This window comes from Neolamprologus brichardi, chromosome 3, assembly GCF_056152115.1.
Source record: "Neolamprologus brichardi isolate AB-2024 chromosome 3, ASM5615211v1, whole genome shotgun sequence".
In the NCBI taxonomy this organism is placed as follows: Eukaryota; Metazoa; Chordata; class Actinopteri; order Cichliformes; family Cichlidae; genus Neolamprologus; species Neolamprologus brichardi.
Genome location: NC_142106.1, coordinates 22,876,240 through 22,894,980, shown reverse-complemented (window position 1 = coordinate 22,894,980; position 18,741 = coordinate 22,876,240). Strand labels below are relative to the sequence as shown.

The 18,741-nt window shown below is 36.7% G+C and overlaps 2 protein-coding genes across 2 annotated transcripts; both read left to right on the top strand.

Moving 5' to 3' along the window:
- Window positions 1–241: 241 nt before the first annotated feature.
- On the top strand, window positions 242–6,341 carry LOC102779111 (uncharacterized). Its single transcript, XM_087839228.1, has 9 exons — window positions 242–430; window positions 520–707; window positions 920–1,054; window positions 1,941–2,079; window positions 2,182–2,362; window positions 2,494–2,635; window positions 3,157–3,300; window positions 5,265–5,353; window positions 6,283–6,341. Exons 1-9 carry the CDS (start codon window positions 287–289, stop codon window positions 6,339–6,341), a joined length of 1,221 nt encoding a protein of 406 aa, XP_087695354.1. The 5' UTR covers window positions 242–286.
- Window positions 6,342–13,184: 6,843 nt separating this feature from the next.
- On the top strand, window positions 13,185–18,253 carry LOC148103932 (uncharacterized). Its single transcript, XM_087839226.1, has 8 exons — window positions 13,185–13,197; window positions 13,372–13,527; window positions 13,614–13,789; window positions 13,994–14,161; window positions 16,383–16,515; window positions 16,606–16,786; window positions 17,728–17,869; window positions 18,106–18,253. The coding sequence occupies exons 2-8, from the start codon at window positions 13,387–13,389 to the stop codon at window positions 18,251–18,253; spliced, it is 1,089 nt and encodes a 362-aa protein (XP_087695352.1). The 5' UTR covers window positions 13,185–13,197; window positions 13,372–13,386.
- The last annotated feature ends 488 nt before the right edge of the window (window positions 18,254–18,741 follow it).

Below are 18,741 nucleotides of genomic sequence, written 5' to 3'. Positions count from 1 at the left end.
GGTCTGGGCTTCTCTGCTTAGGCTGCTGCCCCCACGACCCGGCTCCAGATAAAGCGGAAGAAGATGGATGGAAACTAATCTCATTTACTGACAGTTGGTTGAGACATTTGTTCATTATCAGTTATCAGGTACCATCTCAAACTCATGAGCATGAAACATTTCCTCATACCAGAACAGTTTACTACATAGGATGCGGGAAACAGCAAGTAGATAAAAGGAGGAGAGTCAGAGAGGGGCTGTATTTGACTTACAAGTGTCTTTGTGAAGACAGACTAACAGATTGACCATGTCGCTCTCCGCAGTGCTGCTGCTGCTGCATCTGACGGTCTGCAACTCGCAGAATATTGATTTCTTCCTTAGCAATTTAAATGGCTTTGTTAGCGCAATCAACTTCTATACAAAAGAGAAGTTTGTAAAGGATTCTTCCTCGGTATGTACAGGTTTTTTTTTTCTAAAATGTGTTTATATTTTGAAATGTAGGTTTACTTTACTAAATTCCAATTCACTGTGACTCCACAGCTGACCATTCGCCTAATGGGGAACAGTCTCAACTGCACTCCCAATTTCTCATTTGATTGCCAAAATAGCAACTGTGGGTTTGTGAGCACTTTGGTACACAAGGTCGACCAAGAAGGCAGTGGAGAGTGGTGTCAGAATGAACTTAGGTCTGTTCAGCCATCTCCCATTAATGTGGTTGGTTCACTCAGGTGAGTGTACCTCGAAAATATATAAAACGAACTTATTACTCATATTGTTATCATTCTTACACACACACACACACACACACACACACATATATATATATATATATATATATATATATATATATATATATATATATATATATATTAGTCCATGTGTTTTGCTATATACAGTGTAACACGCTGAAAACTGACTCTCCCACTATTTTCTATTGAAGGGTCCCTGGTGTTAATTGGGTGAGTGGCATCAAAAATAACAACTGGACAACTGTAGTAGCATTCGACCTGAGGAACCGCTCTGACATCAATAAAGAAAACTCCTCACCCCAGTCTACCGTGATCCCATTTGTGAGGTGAGCCAACTCACTGTTTGTGTCTCTGCTAAAAAAGCAACAGCAGTAGCAGGACAAGAGTGACTGTGGCATTACTGCAAACTTCAAATCTGATATTGTTTCCATGTAGAAGACAAAACTGCTCACAGTATAAGGGCAAAGTCTAAAAATATAGACAAAACATTATTAATGTTTAACTTGCTGCATGGTCAACTTTAACAGCCATTGCAACCACTTCCTCTGTAATAATATGGCAATAAACTAATTAAATGAACAAAAATAATTTACCAAAAATAGTTTTCACACTAAAGCTTTTGCATTTAAAGGTTTTAATTGTAATCCTATAACTCTTTCCTTAAAGAGCTTCTCTTACAGTACCCCCAGGCTCCAAATAGGAATAAAACAGAAAATGAGGATGAGTATGAAGATGAGTTAACGTCTATGTCACCAAATGACAAAAATCTCTTTTAAGTTTAGTTTAACAAACAGACTTCCTGTCAGAAACCTCCCAAAGAGAAAATATGCAGTTATTTTGTACCTGTGGCAAGTTTAAATTTAAAAAGATATTTTATTTGTCTGTTGTTGTTCCTTATGGCAGCAAATTATAGAGTAATTTTAATGTTCCTCCATGTTTGCTGTAATATTTAAGTAGTTTAGTGATGCTTTAAATTAAATCTCGCTTAATATATAAACTATACAATTTAAAGTTTTATTTTGAGACAGTGAACTGAATATTGCCATGTTTAAAATTACCTTGTGTGGTTTTTAACCAAAAATATTTCAGTTCCAGTGATCAGGCTGTGGCTGTATTTTGCAGATTTTAAGAGTGAATGCATGGAGCTGCACATTAACTTCACACTAAAGTGAATCCTGGAAAATGAAGATTGTATTTGTAATTCTTTCTCAGAGTTCCTTCAAACTGTCGGAGAGATTTCAGCCTGTTGATGTTTGACCCTGATGGGGATCAGGTTAAATGCAGATATGGAAACTCCTCACTCTTTGAGTGTAACGGCTGTGATCCACCATCTGTCCTCAGCCTCTCATCAGTGAGCATGACTGTTAATCTAGTGTTTAATGAGACAGAAGGATAGTTGTAATAATAAAAATTTGCTCATTTGATCTCTTTTCCTTTTTTATTCCTCATGCAGTCCACTTGTACCCTGTCGTTCGGCCCCACTGCCGACAGTAATGTGGGCTCCTATGGAGTACAGCTGCTGATGGAGGACTTTCCCATGAAGAACATCACCATGACTGGAGTCAATGGCACAAAAACAACACAAACACCTAACGATGCTCTCAGCAAAGTACCGATCCAGTTTGTTCTGATAGGTACAAGTCCATATTTTAATAGATGGAGTTGAATCTGTAAAGATCTGATCTAAACTTAGAAATACTGTTCTAACTTCGAACTATGAATTCCACCCCGAAAAAAAACTTGTTGGTTTTCTGTCATCTTTCAGTGGATCCCCAGGTCTCATCCTGCACAGAGGGAGACTTTTTACCCAAATTCTTGCCTCCAACCCCAAACAACAGAGCTCGGCTCTACACGCCTGTTGATAAGACTCTGGAAATCAGCATCAGTGCAGAGGCACAAAACTCCACGTAAGTCAAAGAAAAACACATTTGACATTCTTGACATTGTAAAGTAAGGTTAACTATGTCCCACAGAACTGTTTTCAGGTTAGACAAGAAATACATTCACACGTCAGTCGATTCCGGTCATGTTTCTGTTCATTGATCAAATCAAGATTTTATCCGTTGTGTTCTGTTTAATCTGTGCATCAGTCCTGCACTGGCACACAAAACAGGTTTAACAAGACACGTAAGAGCGTAACCCAGTCAGATATATACAAGGCTGTATGAGCTATAAAGAGTAGGTTCAACACATATTTAATCCAAAGTCAAATCTGTTTTAAGGCTATTTTGCTTTAATGCAACATGAGTAATTAAAAACTCGTGAAATTATGTTTAAGTAAAATTAGGCTTATTAACTCAAACCCTTAAAACCAAACAGAAGTGAGTCAAAGTGATGCTCATTCACAGACAAACACTTTGCTTTGTGCGTAGTTGAAGAAGCTATGAGAATTAAGTTGATTCATTTTTTGTTTTTCTCTTCGTTGAAGGATCTCTGAGCTGCTGTTCAGCGGACCATATGATGCAATTCAGAATAAAACTGGACCAGGAAAGTTCACCCTGACATGGACGCCATCTAAATCACAAGACAATGACACCCTCCCCTTCTGCTTTGTTGTCCAGGCGCTTTCCAAGTCAGTACCTTTTTACAAATTCATCCCTTAGAGCATGAGTGTTAGGCAGAAAGCACTTAAGCATAGACAAAAGAGCTTGTTTGAACGGGTGAATGAGGCGTGCTGCATAAAGCAGAAAAGCACTAAAGAAGAATCAGTCCATTTACAATTTTGCAGCCATAAACTATATTGGTGAATGTTTAAATCTGACTTTTTATTTAGACCCCAGGCCCAGAAGGAGTCATGGCAAGAAAATTAAATCCCCACCAAAAACCAAAACCCCTTCCTCTGCTTCCAATGACCAACCAAAAAGTTATTGGTTTGTCATAAACAAAGTTTGTTTATGTTAAACTACATCCTAGATAATAAATTGGAGTTTTCCCTTTGAAGGTATGATGTGAGGCTTTCATGCTTTAGTCATATGTGGTTACATTTTAACATCGTGACATTTGGAGCGGGTGTGAAATTACAGATGAGCCCAAACATGTTTTTCAGCCCTGAAAATTTCATGTGAACATCTTCTGTACTTACCAAGATATACAGGCTGTAAAATACAACAGAAATTCAAAAATAATAAATATCAGCCAACAAAAACAGATAACTCTGTGGGGGTTCACAAACAGATTTTTCATTGAATCCGTCTACACTACCGGCATTTGAAATAATAATTACTAAAATGAAAAAGGTGAACTCAAGGACAAATTTGACCTTAGTTAGACAGTTTGACCTATATGCTTTATTTTGCAGATTTTACACAAAGACCCACTTTAATGTTGACTCGAAACAATAACTTATTACGCATTACTCATTCCTTTTGTTAAAAGAGATAATGTTCCTTAATTACCTACTTATTTAGAACAGTAACATATATTATGCTGTTAGTTAAAAATATAATCAGATTACAATAACACATTAGTTTGAAATGTGTTGCGCCCAAAACTGGTGATTGACAGGTTTAGCTGTCCTAGAAATGTTTTTATTGTTTTGTTTTGTTTTATCTGAAGAGATTATAAGATTATGTGAAAAACAAGAAACTATCTAAAACAGGAAAAATAGCGTATCTGTTAGAAGGGGAAGTTGCAGTGCAGGAAATGCTTTAATCAGGCAGATCTGTGTATGAGTCTACTTACTGTCAACAAACCAAGGCTACGTCCACAACTACATGGGTATTTTTCATTTTTTCCAAAAATCCCGTGGACACGTGTACAGTTTTGAAAAAATACTTCTGTCCACAATAAAACACCAAAAACGCATTCAAACTCTGTCAAGAACATGCCAAATCCTAATCATGTAGAAATGTTGGCCAATCAACATTTGGCCAAGTGTAGAAGCCTGGGAGGGAAAAAGAAGTTGGAAAGGCAGCTAATTATGTGCCACTGTTCAAGTGCCTTTATAATTTTGAATGTTAATAACCAAAGTATTAACAGTATTTTGGCTGGTGTAGAGTAGCAACCTAGGAAGGAAAAAAAATGCATAAATTTATTCAAAATCATGGTAACGGATTTGGGTTGTGAGAGCGTCTGTGTTGAATGGAGAAGTTCACTCTGACTCCTCCGTCCTTTTAAAATGGAGGGACAGTAACTGTGTGTGTATATGTAAGTGCGTAAAAACTGTACATAGTAAGATTAACAGCAACAGTATTTTGTCTATATCCACCATTGCAAAAATTCATCTCATGTAAATAATAACGTGGCACACAGCGTGACGCCAAAAACGTTGTGAGTAAATCTCAGTTTTCCTCACCCACAGCTAAACGCAAAATGCAGTTTACATGTGAACGAAAGGCCCAAATGCATAGAAAAACCTGCGTTTTCAAAAATACCTGTGTACATGTGGACATAGGCTAAGGGTCATTTAGAACTGTTAATCAAACACACCCATATTGCTTGTACATATACGTTGTGTCATTAACAGAAAAGACGATCTTAAAATATAATATAATCTCATGGAAATAATGTAATCACTGTTCTGATTTATTTCCGTAGGGAAACCAAGTATCACTCAGACCTTCGATGTGTCAGCGTGACTGTTGGAAATAGTCCTGTTAGTAGTGCCCCAGCCAGTGCTTCAGCTTGTAAGTATCAATGCCAGGAAGTAACTGTTAACAAATATATAAAGTTGCTAAATGTTTCTAAATCTGCGTATTTGTAAATAATTTTTGACATTGTTGCAAAACTCATTCTTTAGAAATGAAAAGCTAAAACAGGATAAATCACTGTAGATTATTCAAATGTGTTAAATATTTTACATTTTATTCCCTGGTCAGAGTATTCAAAATGACACAGAAAACACAACGTCTACATGGATTGAGTCTTTACAAATGCCACTGATTTGTTCTCGAGCTCTAGCTAAGACTAAAAAAAAAAAGGTAATGTACCATGCTAGCAAGTTAGTTGGTGAACACAAGAGAGTTCAACAACTGGCAAACAGAAATGAATTTCTCTTCATATTTATCCGTTTTCTTAGAGGCAGAAATTATTTTCTGTTAGCTAGTTATCGAACAGTCTGACGTTCAGCAGCTAACTTACTAGTTGCTCATTCTGCTATTAACAGGCAATAATCATATTTAGCATTGCATAAATATGACATATTTGTTATGTCAATTTATGTTATATCATAAATATGACATAAACATATTTAGCATACTCAAATTAATCCTTCACCAATTTTCACTGACACAAATCTACACCAGTTGTGTTCCTGAATATCTGATGGATGAATTTTAACAGGGAGAATGCTAACAAGGCTACACCTAACTAAAACTGAGTTTATTTTAAGTCAGCTTTATAGCCGTTTACCTGCTCATAAAATTGTATTGCATTTGTATTGCCGGGGCAGTGCTCAGACCTTAATTTATCTTTAAAAGCCATATATAGATATAGTTTTTAAACTTTGTGACAGCATTTGTCAGCCAATCAGGTCGACTAAATCTTGTGTTTGTTTCTAAATGAAAAGTCTATTTGGTTGGTCAGAAGTTCTTTAATCATTTTCTACTTGTTTTAGTTGTCCTGGTCATGGGATCTTTCCTTTCAACTCTTGTTCTTGCCTTACCTTCCATGTAAGTATGTGTATGCTTATTAAGATCTTTTTAAGTCAACATTTGACATTTTGTGTATTTTTTAAACCTGTTAGGCCCATAAAATTATCATTACTATTGTTAACTTTTAAAATGAAACAAAATCAACCCCTTTGATCATCATTCTGATGTTTAGTTTTTGTCTCTTGTCTCAGATGAATATGGATAAAATCAGAGGTAAGTCTCTTCTATAATCAGATTTTCTACCATAGCATCAGATACCTGCTGTTTACCACTAAGTACTAATAGTACAACTGGTATTGCTAAAAGTAGTAGTGTTGATGTCCAGTGATTGAGCTACAGAAAACTATGAACACACACACAATGGCTATGGCAACCTCTGTAGCAGCATACAAATAATTCGCAAAATATGCTAACGCCACACAAAGCACAATTTATTCTATGACATATTCAAGAAATGAATCACATCATCCAATCACTAAATAACATATCAATCTGAGGATTATCTCAAATGTAAAGAAAAGAAATTATATGAATTAACTGTTTCTAATTTCATTCTAGATTGAAGATGTACCTGACTCTGGATTGATGCAACAGTATCACCCTCTACTGTTACAACATGAATGTCATCTGACTCTGCACAAATAACTTTTTTCAAGTTTCTTTAAGTTTTATTCCAACCAATGTAATCCAAGCACTAAGTGGAGTTTTTACTCACTTGTCCTCGCTTGTTCCAGTCGATTTATTGAATTGATGTAAATTTCATTTCTGATAGTTTACCTTGATTTATTATATCAAGTTATTAATCGCATCATCTGTAACAACACCTCCTATTAGTCCATTAAGTTTTGTTCCAACCAATGTAATCAAATTAAATAAGTAACGTAAAAAATATAATGTTAAGTGCAAGGTTATATATCTGAATTGATTTGATTCTGTCATTCTTTTCATTTATCAGTACTTTTAATCTGTGCTTTGGAACTGTTTTTTATTTTTATTTTACTGTGGTTTTATTGATTTTACAATCTTTTGCGTTTATATTTGGAGTACTACTGTATTCAACATAAATAAACATAGTACTCATCACCCAGTAAATCATTGTCCTAGTAAAGTGGAAATTATTGTTAATATAATTACTGGTTTTGTAACCTTGCTTTTCGAGGAATGGAACAATTACAAATCTTGAAATGTTGTAAAACTAATAATAGTATGAAGAGCTGACCTAATAACACTATCACACTGATATTTATCTGGAAACAAAATCCATCAAAATATTTTTAAGCTGTTAATAAGGTATAACATAACATCCAAAATGGACTCGTGGTATTTATTTATTTGCAGAGTGCTGGGCAAGTATGACTGATCTTTGAAGTGTCACTGTTGCAAACACTGATTGGAGTCTTTACTAATTTGTCCTCATTTGTTTCAGGCGATTTACTGAATTGATATAAATTTTATTTCTGATAGTTTAGCTTGATTTATTTTACCAAGTTATTAATCAGATCATCTGTAACAACACCTCCTATTAGTCCACAAACTACTGCACTTTAACCAACACTTTCTAGTCAACTAAACACTACTTTTACAAACCTTTCAAAAACAACATTCCCAGGCAATACTCCTGTTTATGAGTATGAATTACAGATAGTAACTGTTACCAAACACTAAAGCTTCATAGACATGTCGCATCAAGAGCAAAAACTAAACTTGCATGCTTTAATGACCATTAAAATCTAAACAGCAAATTTTTGTATCAGTTTTACTTGATAGAAATCCTCATCATTCTCTGATGGCAGTGCTGATCTTTGAGAGGAAAAACAGAGAAACACTGACTTGGATTGGATGTGTGTGATGATGTTGTTATTGTCATGTTAGCATTGAATTGTAGGCGTGGCAGGGAAGATTGGAACAGATAAATGGATGTAACATCACTTTTACTCAGATCATGTGATCAGTTCCATGGATGCCAACTTCCACCCCGACCTTGCATAAATGATTTGTTAAAAGAAACAACGATTCCTATGATGACTTTCTTTTTAACTGAGTATGTCTGACTGAGGCAAGTGCTTTTTTGCACTGATGAACACCAAGAAGTTGGTAAAATACAGATTTTGTGTTGCAACTTACCCCAGTTGGGTACTGGGATGTAACAGTGAATTAATCATGTGAAATATTTAAAGAAGTTAAAAGAGATTGCTATTTGCTGTAGACAAATAAGGATATCTCAAAATTTAAGAATACTAGCACATGTATTCTGTGAGTTGTAGGTAGGTGATAACATAAAAAGTGTAGTAATCATCTAAATTTGACAAACTATTAGATAGGAGTGACAAAACTATAGAGGCTCTGGTGCCTTGCTAGCAGGTTAGCCAGTGGACTAACGCTTGATGATTATTTGAAGGTCTAGTTAGATAAACAGCCAAGACAAAGTTGCTTTTCCTTGATTGCGCAAAGTCAGTTTAAAATGTCACCAACTTTCTAGAGCAAGCGCTTTTGCAGAGCTCAATTTTGCAGCACCACATTGTAGTATTACCAAGTTATTATGTTACAACCAGCTTAGAAAAGCTCACATGTCATACATGGCAGCAATCCAGGCTGACAAACGTGGAAGTTAGACAGTTTGTTAAAAGCACCATTACCTTTAACTCCATGATGCATTGTTATATCAGGGCGACTCTCCAAAACATTCAGAGATTCATTATGCAACAGGAATACGCATGGCAAAAGTGAGGGTGTTAGACCTAGTGTTATGGCTCGTCTAGGCGTGGCCAGACCATAACATAAGGGTGATCCATCCCTGTCCAACCCCAAGCAGCACATCACGCAAATAATACTTTTTGGCAGTGATTTATTTACAATGAGTGAATTTAGAAACAAAGGAAGGGAGCGAGTTATAATTTGGGGGTGAGCCCAAGGCCAAAAAAACAAACAAAAGGGATCTCCGGGGTAAATCAAACTTACCTATTCAAAAGAATTAAACCAAACGACAATGACTTACCTCCCTACCTAACAAAAACAGGAGAAAACTGTATTCAAACAAAAAGGCGGTCCACCCCTACATGCTCCTACATTAAACAAACATTGCTAAACAGTGAACACAGTCTGCCGGTTGGGTTGGGCCGAGGATGAATCCCCTGGCAGTCCATGGCGGTCTCTTCTTATGTGCTGCCTCAGTATGATCCGTCCACTCTGGATGCACCAATCATGAAGAAGCACCTGCACACTCAGATTTACATATTAAAATTACAACAACAGTCGTGACAGTATCTATAGAAATACTCACAAGAGCTGAAATTTTCAGTAGACCCACCAATCGTGTGGGAGCCCAGATATTCTCCCAATATGATTAACAGTATAAGAGATGCCCTTTACTTGCCACTCACATAAGCCTGACACAAGCTTACTGAAAACTTTATCCACAACAGAGCAGTTGCAAACTTCCTCTAGACAGAGCCATGCCAACTGTATTTGGTCAACAGCTGATTGGTGGTGTGGACAAACTATGGCTTGAAGTCTGAAATGATCTGACCAAACTCAAACTTCATACAGGATAATATGGGATTAATGCCAAACAGAGCAAGCTTAATTTAAGATAAAATATCATGGACTTGACATCAGATTTTAAAAAAAAATTGCGGTTCGCTGCTGTAAAGTTAGTTCAAGTTTGAATCACAGAACTGTCTGCCAGAAGAATGCTGTCTTGGTTTTTGGTTTTCATTCCTGGTTGGATTATGTTTGCTAAACACTGGTCGTTAAAAAGGAATGCACATGTGCCTGCATGTTGATATTAAGAGTACCTAATGGGCTGAACATTCTCAATATGAAACCCAGTGAAACCCTATCGTTGCACAAAAAATCCCAGAGCGCAAAGATATCTTTACCAACATCTGTCTGTGATGCCACAACTTTCGCAAAACACCAGCTCTTGACTCGTTGGGAACTAACAATAAAATCATGTCTTTATTGTGTTTGGTTTATGAAAAAAGCTCAATTTCTAATTAATTTTAAACATGCTCTTGGGCACACAAAGTCTTGATGACTGGAATGTAAAGAATTACACATTACAGGTCCATCTACACATACAAATGCATTGCTTTTCAGTGATTATTTCAATGTTGGCGATGGGACTGGAATGACATTTACAGTCAGGGGTCATGATATTAGCTTGGCATCAAGTAACACTGTGAGGAATCTTGGAGTCATTGTTGACCAGGATATGTCCTTCAGTGTGTACATTATACAAAGTTGTTTAACTGCTTTCTTGCTTTTGGCCTGTCCTAAAATCGTCCTGAAAAGTACTTGATCCAGAAAGAGAGAGAAGATTTCTTCCACACTGGCTATTCTTCACTGGCTCCCTGTTAAATGAAGAATTTAACATTTAAAAAATTTAAAATTTAAAATCCTTCTCCTCAAATACAAGGTGTTGAATAATCAGATGCCATCTTATCTTAATAACCTTATAGCAGATCATTACATGAAGGAACCTTTTAATACAAGCGCGCTCATGCTCACAGGTCTACACACGGGGACTCACACACAAACTACACCCTTTTTGGCTCCTACCTCGAAGCACAGTGTGCGCTGTCGATCTTACGTGCTGCACAATAATGTTTAATATTTAGTATTTACTGTTACATTCCCATAGATCATCGTGATGTTGTTTATTATGTTGCTCTATTTTTTTTCTTCTGCTTGTTTTCTCTTTTTTTCTTTCTCAACAGGTGATCCAGGTGATTGATATATGTATTTTTTGTCTGCTTATTTTGTTGGTTTTTGTTTTTTGCCCCATCCCTCTTCCCCGCTGTTTTTCTTTCCCTCTTTCTTTCTCCTCTTTCTTTTCCCCAGTCAGGTCTGTCCTGTATTTAGCAGGTGAAAATAAAATAAAATAAACAATAAAAGGTGAATCAAATAGACCATTACTGCAAGGCTGGGATGGTCCATTTGGTAAAGTAAATCCGTTGGGCATCTTTCTTTGCCTTTAGACAATAATTCTGATGGCAAAAAACGGGACAGGCAACAAAAAAATAACAATAATAATAACCTTATAACACCATAACACCCCATTAAAGAACTTCACTCTCAGACTGCAGGCTTACTTGTGGTTTCTAGAGTATTTAGAAGTAGAATGTGAGTGTATAGCCTTCAGCGCTCAGGCCCTTCTTCTTCTTCAGTTGCCTTTTTCTGTTACTAGTGTTTATAATTCTCTGTGCATTTAATTATCAGCTATTAATAATCTCTGGCCCTCTTCCACAGTGTGTGTTAGCCCTGCCTTCCTCCCCTCACCTTCAACCAGTGACAGCAGGTAGCTGCCGCTCCCTGAGAGTGATTTCTGTTTTTCTTTCTTTTTAAAGCCCAAAGACCTAAAGGTTGAGGAGCTCATTTACCTTCAAATTACTTAGAAATTCGAATTCAGCCACTGACAAAACCACAAGCAGAACAAAATGATGAAAAACTTGGGGGCAGATGTGTGCTCAAGTCAGTTTACCTTTGGAAACGTCTGATCTCATTGAGTAATGAGCAATGAGTGAATCTGATCTGTGAACAAGTTTCAGTATCTTCACTCAAAAAATAAGTAAATAAAACTATACCATCTTCAAATCCTTAAATGTGACACATTTTTCCAGTATTATTATTTGGGACTGATAATAAAACCACATTAATAATTAATTATAAAACTGTTCATGTTCATAACTACAAAAAATATAAAATTAACATCATTTATGAGGAATCAGTGTCAGATAGGTAGCTCAGATGCAGCAGGAGGGGAGGACTCAGAGAGAGACTCAGAGTGTATTGAAGAAAACCGTCAGCGAGCAGCTTAAATTCACAGACTCCGTAACCATGGTTTTTGGCTCAAGTTAACATCTCTTTCTTTTATATAAAAGCAGGAATTTCTCTAAACTCTGGTTCAAGAAACTGCAATAGGGCACCTAGAGAGAGCCATGTGTGCCCTCTTTACCAGCTTTGTGTTTTAGTTTCGCTTTTCACACTTAACTCACTGTGTGAGTTTGTTTAGGAAACACTGAAGCTCTAGGTTAAAAACCTGTATACATAAAGTGTTGATGTATGTTGACGATGCGGGTACCAAGTGCGTTGAAGGGTGCTGATCAAGCATTTCATGGTGCTGCTGGTGTCACTTTGTCAAGGACAAAAGACATAAAGACCCCTTTACCAAAGTCTCGTTGTCTTATCTAAAGAAACGCACACAAAATACTATTTAACATAACTGAATAAACACCTTATTGCATTAGGTATTTTCACATGCTGTATTTACCTGTCAATAAGACCCACCATATTGAGAGGTAACAATATTCTGCTAACAGTTTGGAGTGAAATAAGTAAAGTCAATTTGTAAGTAAGCATAGTGCCACATTTATGCAGGATAAATATTGAAACATACACAGCGGCTGCAAATCAGGAAATTATATCAGTGTTTAAAACCTAAATTATTCTCACTGATCACAAGTCTGCACAGAAATTATCACAGAAATTCACATTAATACACTGAACAGCCACAAAAGACATTCAGGTAATGCAGTTGTTTGAAAAATGACTGAAAAGATTAAAATGCAGACATTTGACCAATCAAATCAATTGTTAGGCAAAAGAAAACATTTGACAAACATATTACGTACAAATAAAACTAATTTCTGCCGCCTGTATGAGGCAATCACAGCACATTAGGATTTGTCATTGCTGACCTCAGTCCTGCAGGCTAGTTATGGAATTTCTCACTGATGTGGAATAAAATCTTGTATACTGTAAACTAAATCACATGCCATGTTAAAAATACATGAGTCAGTCAGAAAGAGGCTGTCTTTGTAGTTACAAATGAATGACTTCAGTTGCTTAGCGAGGTTTTACTCAAGTGGTTTAGTGAGGTATTTTTTTTTTCTATTTTCACCTCTTTTGTAATTTTTGTATTTCATCCCCTTTTTAACCTCTGAGTTTTTTTGAGCTGTAATATTTTATATATTTCATTGATTTTGATATTTTGGCTGTTGTAACAGTAATTTCTCAGCTTAGGATAAAAGTGCATCTTATCTTATCCACAGACAAACAGACTCACTATGTCGCGCTCTGTGCTGCCGCTGCTCTTCTTTGGGGTTTGCAGCACACAGGCTTTTGACTTCTTGAGTAACCAGCATCCTGGATTTTATGGCACAGCTACATACTACACAAAAGACGCTGATGTAAATGGATCTGCTATGGTATGTGTGCTTTCTTTTGTAAAATGTGCTTACTTTTTAAAATTTTCTTGTCCTTTAGTAAAAGCATACTGGCTGTTATTCCGCAGCTGACTGTTCGTTATACACTGAACAACCGCTACTGCTACAATGCTTCCTCGTATAACTGCCAAGATAACAGCTGTGGAAATGTGACGAAAAAAATCAGTGAAATCAGTGGAGAGTGGTGCCAGATGGAGGAAATCTATTATGGTAGGGTTCCTGACAAAGATGTGCACCTGGTTATGTGAGTACATCTTAGGAATAACCTTCTCTTAAACTTTAATATTTCAACTAAACATGAACTTTATTAAAAGAAAAGTAAGCGATTGACTCTGATGATATAATAACACATTTTATATTAGGTTTGATTGTCCTAGTGTATAGTACATACCTAATATACACCATGGAACATAGTGAAAACTCAATCTCCAACAAATTTCTACTGAAGGCTGCATGGTGATAATTGGATGTATGCCAGTAACTTGACTTCTGGTGCTAACAAGACAAATGGAGTCATGAGCAACATTACAACTGAAGCACTGATAGACCTGAGGACCCGCTCCGACACTGGCAAAGAAAATTCATCTCCACAGACCACCATCCTGCCAGTTATGATGTAAGTTTGCTGACTGTTTGAGTCACTGTTTTACAGCTGAAAGCTTTAAACCGTTGTGTGTGTGTGTATGTGTGTGTGTGTGTGTGTTTTTTTTTTTAGATTTGGCCCTCTCTGTGCTTTTGTATAGTTCAATTTATCCTAAAATTAAATTACAACATTTCACATTTCTCTGGGCTGTACTGACATCTGCATCTGTTTTATTCCCAACACAACTAGAATATCTCGTTTTGGAGGTAGTCCACCTTCTTCTATCCACTTTGTGCAATATATACCAGGAAGCAAAACAATTCCAGAGTATGATGCTACAACCTAGGAGTGTTCTTAAGTTTGAAAGCCTTACCTTTACTCCTCCACACATGCCGCTTTTCATTGAAGCCAAATAGCTCAGTCTTTGCATCATCTGACTCTAAAACTCTTCTCCAGAAGGCATTTGGTTCATCAGTGAGGTTGTCTTGGAACTTGAAGTTGTGGATTTTAGACCAGGGGCTTCTTTCATTGTAAACACTTTGTCAATTTATGTCAGGCTTGAGCCTAGGTGGTTACTGGGTCATTCCTGTACATCCTAACCACTTTCTTCTGATCTGAGGGTGACCATTTGGGTCTTACTCCAAATCTTTATAAAATGGTGAAATATCCAAATAACTTGCACATAAATGCTGTTGTTTGAATTGATCATATTGTGTTGTCTTTATAGCACTTGTCAAAAATAACACAGCATCCACTTATGCTTTGCAAACTACTGCTCCAAACATTTTATTAACATCATTATTAGTGATGTGTCGGTTGCGAACTAAATGGCTCTTGTTTGTTTTTTTTTCTCTCACCCCCTCTCTCACACTTTTTTTCCCTTGTGCTTTGCGCTGGGCAGAGGGGGGAGGGGCCGTAGTTACACTCTCAGTAGCACAGGAACAGAGCAGGAGGGAGAGAGAGAGAAAGAGAGCCAGGGACAACAACGTCACATTAGAAAGGTATAGTAATCATCCACAACTATTTTCAGTTGCAGATGATAAAGGATTCAGAAAGCTTATTCATGCAGGCCCATATGACAGAGAATATGCATCTTCTTTTTGTTTTCATATTTTAATTTATATTTAATTGTGTTGTGGTTTGCAGTGTTTTGTGTTGTTTCACTTTAAATTTGTTTAAAAGGAAAAAGCTGAAAATTTAAATAGTTAAAAGTTGAACTGTAAATAGTTGTTTTTGTATTATATGATTTATTTATTACATTTTATGTGGAGTAAATAAATAAAAGTATATTTACGGTGGCCCCTAGAGACAAAGAACGTACAAACTCCAAAACACAACAGAAGTGCTCCAGGATGCTAGGTGCAGTGTTGAGCTTTTGTTAACTAGTGGCTACACAAGCCAGCAAGTACCAACGACCGGATTTGGTGTGTGGTAGTAACAGGTAAATTAACTTTTTTTTTTAAAATTATTTGAATATATATGAGTGCTTGTGTATAAATACACAAACCATACACATATGCTTTCAATTGTGTAATTTAAGTGATCTAGGTAGCTCTGCTTTTGAAGTTCAGTTAACGCTAGAAATGTTTTTTGGAGTTTGTATGTGCTTTGTCTCTAGGGGCCACCGTATATATTTATATATAAACATATATAAATAAAACCACTTTTTTTTACATTAGTAATTCCTTGTGCATAATTTTATATTATTGTTAATAATAAATTAATTAAAGCAACAAAACAACCTGAAGAGCCGGTTCGGAGCCGAAAGAGCCGGCTCTTTCTAGTGAGTCAAACCGAAGGAGCCGGTTCTCTAAAAAGAGCCGGAAATCCCATCACTAATCATTATGCAACATCACAGACCAGTCTTCTTTTATGTGCTCCCCTCGAGGCATTCATGAGCTTTCTTAAATACAGTGCCCCCTGCTGGTAAACCCTATCATTACATCAACATCTACATATCAACACAGATATTGGAATCTGTATTTTTTCGAAATGCTTCCACGTAACCTTCCCAATGTACAATTCTTCTTCTTAGAGCTTCTCTGAGTGCTTTGTACTTTTCCAGTGTTTCGAGCATTGGTCGATCCAATGACTGCTGACTAACAAACCTTTTTGACACCAAAGAGAAACTACTAACTTCATGTTTAGTGGCCATGAATAAGCTCAGTAAAAACTTACTGCTCTTCAATAAAGTTGCTAACCAAAAACTGTTCCAGTTGAGCTGCTTAATTAAGTGGATATTTATAATTCACAGAGTTCCTTCAAACTGTCAGATGAATTTCACCTTGTTGATGTTTGATCCTGATGGAGACAAGGTTAAATGCAGATTTGGAAACACATCAGAGTGTCAGCCGTGCAATTTGTCATCTTTCCTCACCATTTTACCAGTAAGTATGGCTTTCATTTAGAGGATAGTTGGCCCAAAACTAACTTATTAGGCTACTTTGACCACATGTCCTTTTTCTGTCCTCTTGCAGTCATCTTGTACTCTGTCATTCAGCCCCACCAGCAGCACTACTGAAGGCGTGTATGTAGTACAGCTGATGATGGAGGACTTTCCCATAAAGAACATCAGACTGACTCAAACTAATGGGACAGAGACAGAAATAACGACCGATGATGCTATCAGCAAAGTGCCAGTCCAATTTATTTTGAGAGGTATATGTCTATATTATAATGTTTTCATATTTTATAAACATTTAAATATTTGGCAACATCAGTGATATGCACTAAAATATTGTATATATTTGGGCTGATCTTCACAGGGAGTGAAAACATTGTCTGTCCAAGGTTGCATCACTAGCTTAAACTGTGTCACTTATTAAGTTAAGACCGACACTGACAAAAAGAATTCAAGCCTCTACAGTTTCATTAAAACCACAAAGCTGGGAGTTGACTGTAAGGGGATGGTTTACATCATACATATTAAATTATGATAATAACAACTCTTGCTGTAATGAATTGCTTGCACCTTTAATTTGTGTAACTCAATGAGCGATTGCAAGCATAAATCATAGGATACTGTTTGTATCATGAAATTTGCAGAAAATGTGTGGATGTCACTGGGTTTAATTAGCTAAGGTCACCATGCTGCACAAGCCTCCTCAAATCACTGACTTCCTGTCTAGTGATGACATCATTTCCTATTACAGACTACACTGATTTAAAGGGGCCAAGTAAAGTCATTTTAAAATGAAGACTCACCCCAGTCACCTACCCATACCCAGACCATCACAAGATGCTGCTTTCAATAGGAAGATTAAAGGCTGTACTCCCCTAAAGTAGAGCCCAGCCCCCTTTGAAGAAAACCATTTTCTAACCGCTTATATCTGCAATCTAGCTGAGGGTAGTAAAATAGATTCACTGGTAAACTGACAGCTTCACATTCATGCTCAGCTCTCTTCACCACAACATTAAAAAATTACATTGGTGTACCCAAAACCTGTCAGTCTATATGCTCCACTAGGTCCTCACTCATGAGCAAGACCTCTTATACTCCACCACCTGGGTAGTAATGCATCCCTGACCTGAAGTGGGCAGTTTATTTCAGTATAAAAATGTCAGTATGACTTACAAATTTGTTTTATGTATTGTTTCAGTGACTACTGCTGTGACATCCTGTGCAGAAGGAGAGTTTTTGCCCAAGTTCCTGCTTCCAACACCAGCCAACGGTGCTCAGCTCAAAAACAATGCCAATCAGACTCTGGAAATTAACATCACTGCAGAGGCAACAAACTCTACGTAAGTGAAAGGGAAAGGTTAATAAGATCTTCAGGGCTGAACTTGTTAGAGATATATCTCTACAAATCATCTGTGGAAGTTGGTAAGGATTTTCCAGGTGATTAGTTGAGCAATCTGATTTCACAAGGCAGCGAAGAATGTGACAAAGGAATGATATTATTTGTCTCTATTACATCTAATATTGAATTCATAATACATCTTTGTAAAGAGGTGTTTTGCTTTTCTGTTTGCTGAAGGATCTCTGAGCTGCTGTTCACCGGTCCATCTAATGTAACTGTGAATAAAACGGGACCAGGGCAGTTCAGTCTGGGATGGATGCCGTCTGAAAGAGAATATGTTGGAAGCTATCCATTCTGCTTTGTTATACAGGCAGACTCCAAGTAAGTAACTTGATTTATACAGTACTGTGCAAAAGTCCTGACTAGCTCTTATTTCATATTTTGCTTGTAAGGAGGTTTCGAGTAGAAGGGCTTTCTTATTTTTTAAGTGAGTGTTCTCCAGGTTTTCTGGAGGTCTTTTAAAGTTTTCTTAACACATTGGCTGGTTTTTCACAAATTTTCAGTTTAGCCCTTGTACCTGACCATTTCCAGAGAAATGACCTATGAATTATCAAAGCATTATGGGTGCATCCCAACTCAAGGAAGTAGTAAGTATCTAGCTGTACTCCCCTATAGCGAGTTTTCAATTGTATCTTTAGGCTCTTTGCTATACTAGCATCCTGTTTCAAAAACACAATTTTTTTCTATTTCTTCAATTGATTCCATAAAAAATGCCAAAGATAACATAGTTTGACAGAAATAAAATAGTATTTTTGCACCAACAAGACGATTCTCAGATAGCTATGAGACTCAAACTTTGAATGTCTAAGCTTG

Coding starts and splice junctions, on each gene's coding strand:
- LOC148103932 (XM_087839226.1), top strand. CDS start 13,387: ATGTCGCGCTCTGTGCTGCCGCTGCTCTTCTTTGGGGTTTGCAGCACA. Junction 13,528..13,613: donor ATGTAAATGGATCTGCTATG/GTATGTGTGCTT, acceptor GTTATTCCGCAG/CTGACTGTTCGTTATACACT. Junction 13,790..13,993: donor AAAGATGTGCACCTGGTTAT/GTGAGTACATCT, acceptor TTTCTACTGAAG/GCTGCATGGTGATAATTGGA.
- LOC102779111 (XM_087839228.1), top strand. CDS start 287: ATGTCGCTCTCCGCAGTGCTGCTGCTGCTGCATCTGACGGTCTGCAAC. Junction 431..519: donor TTGTAAAGGATTCTTCCTCG/GTATGTACAGGT, acceptor GTGACTCCACAG/CTGACCATTCGCCTAATGGG. Junction 1,055..1,940: donor ACCGTGATCCCATTTGTGAG/GTGAGCCAACTC, acceptor ATTCTTTCTCAG/AGTTCCTTCAAACTGTCGGA.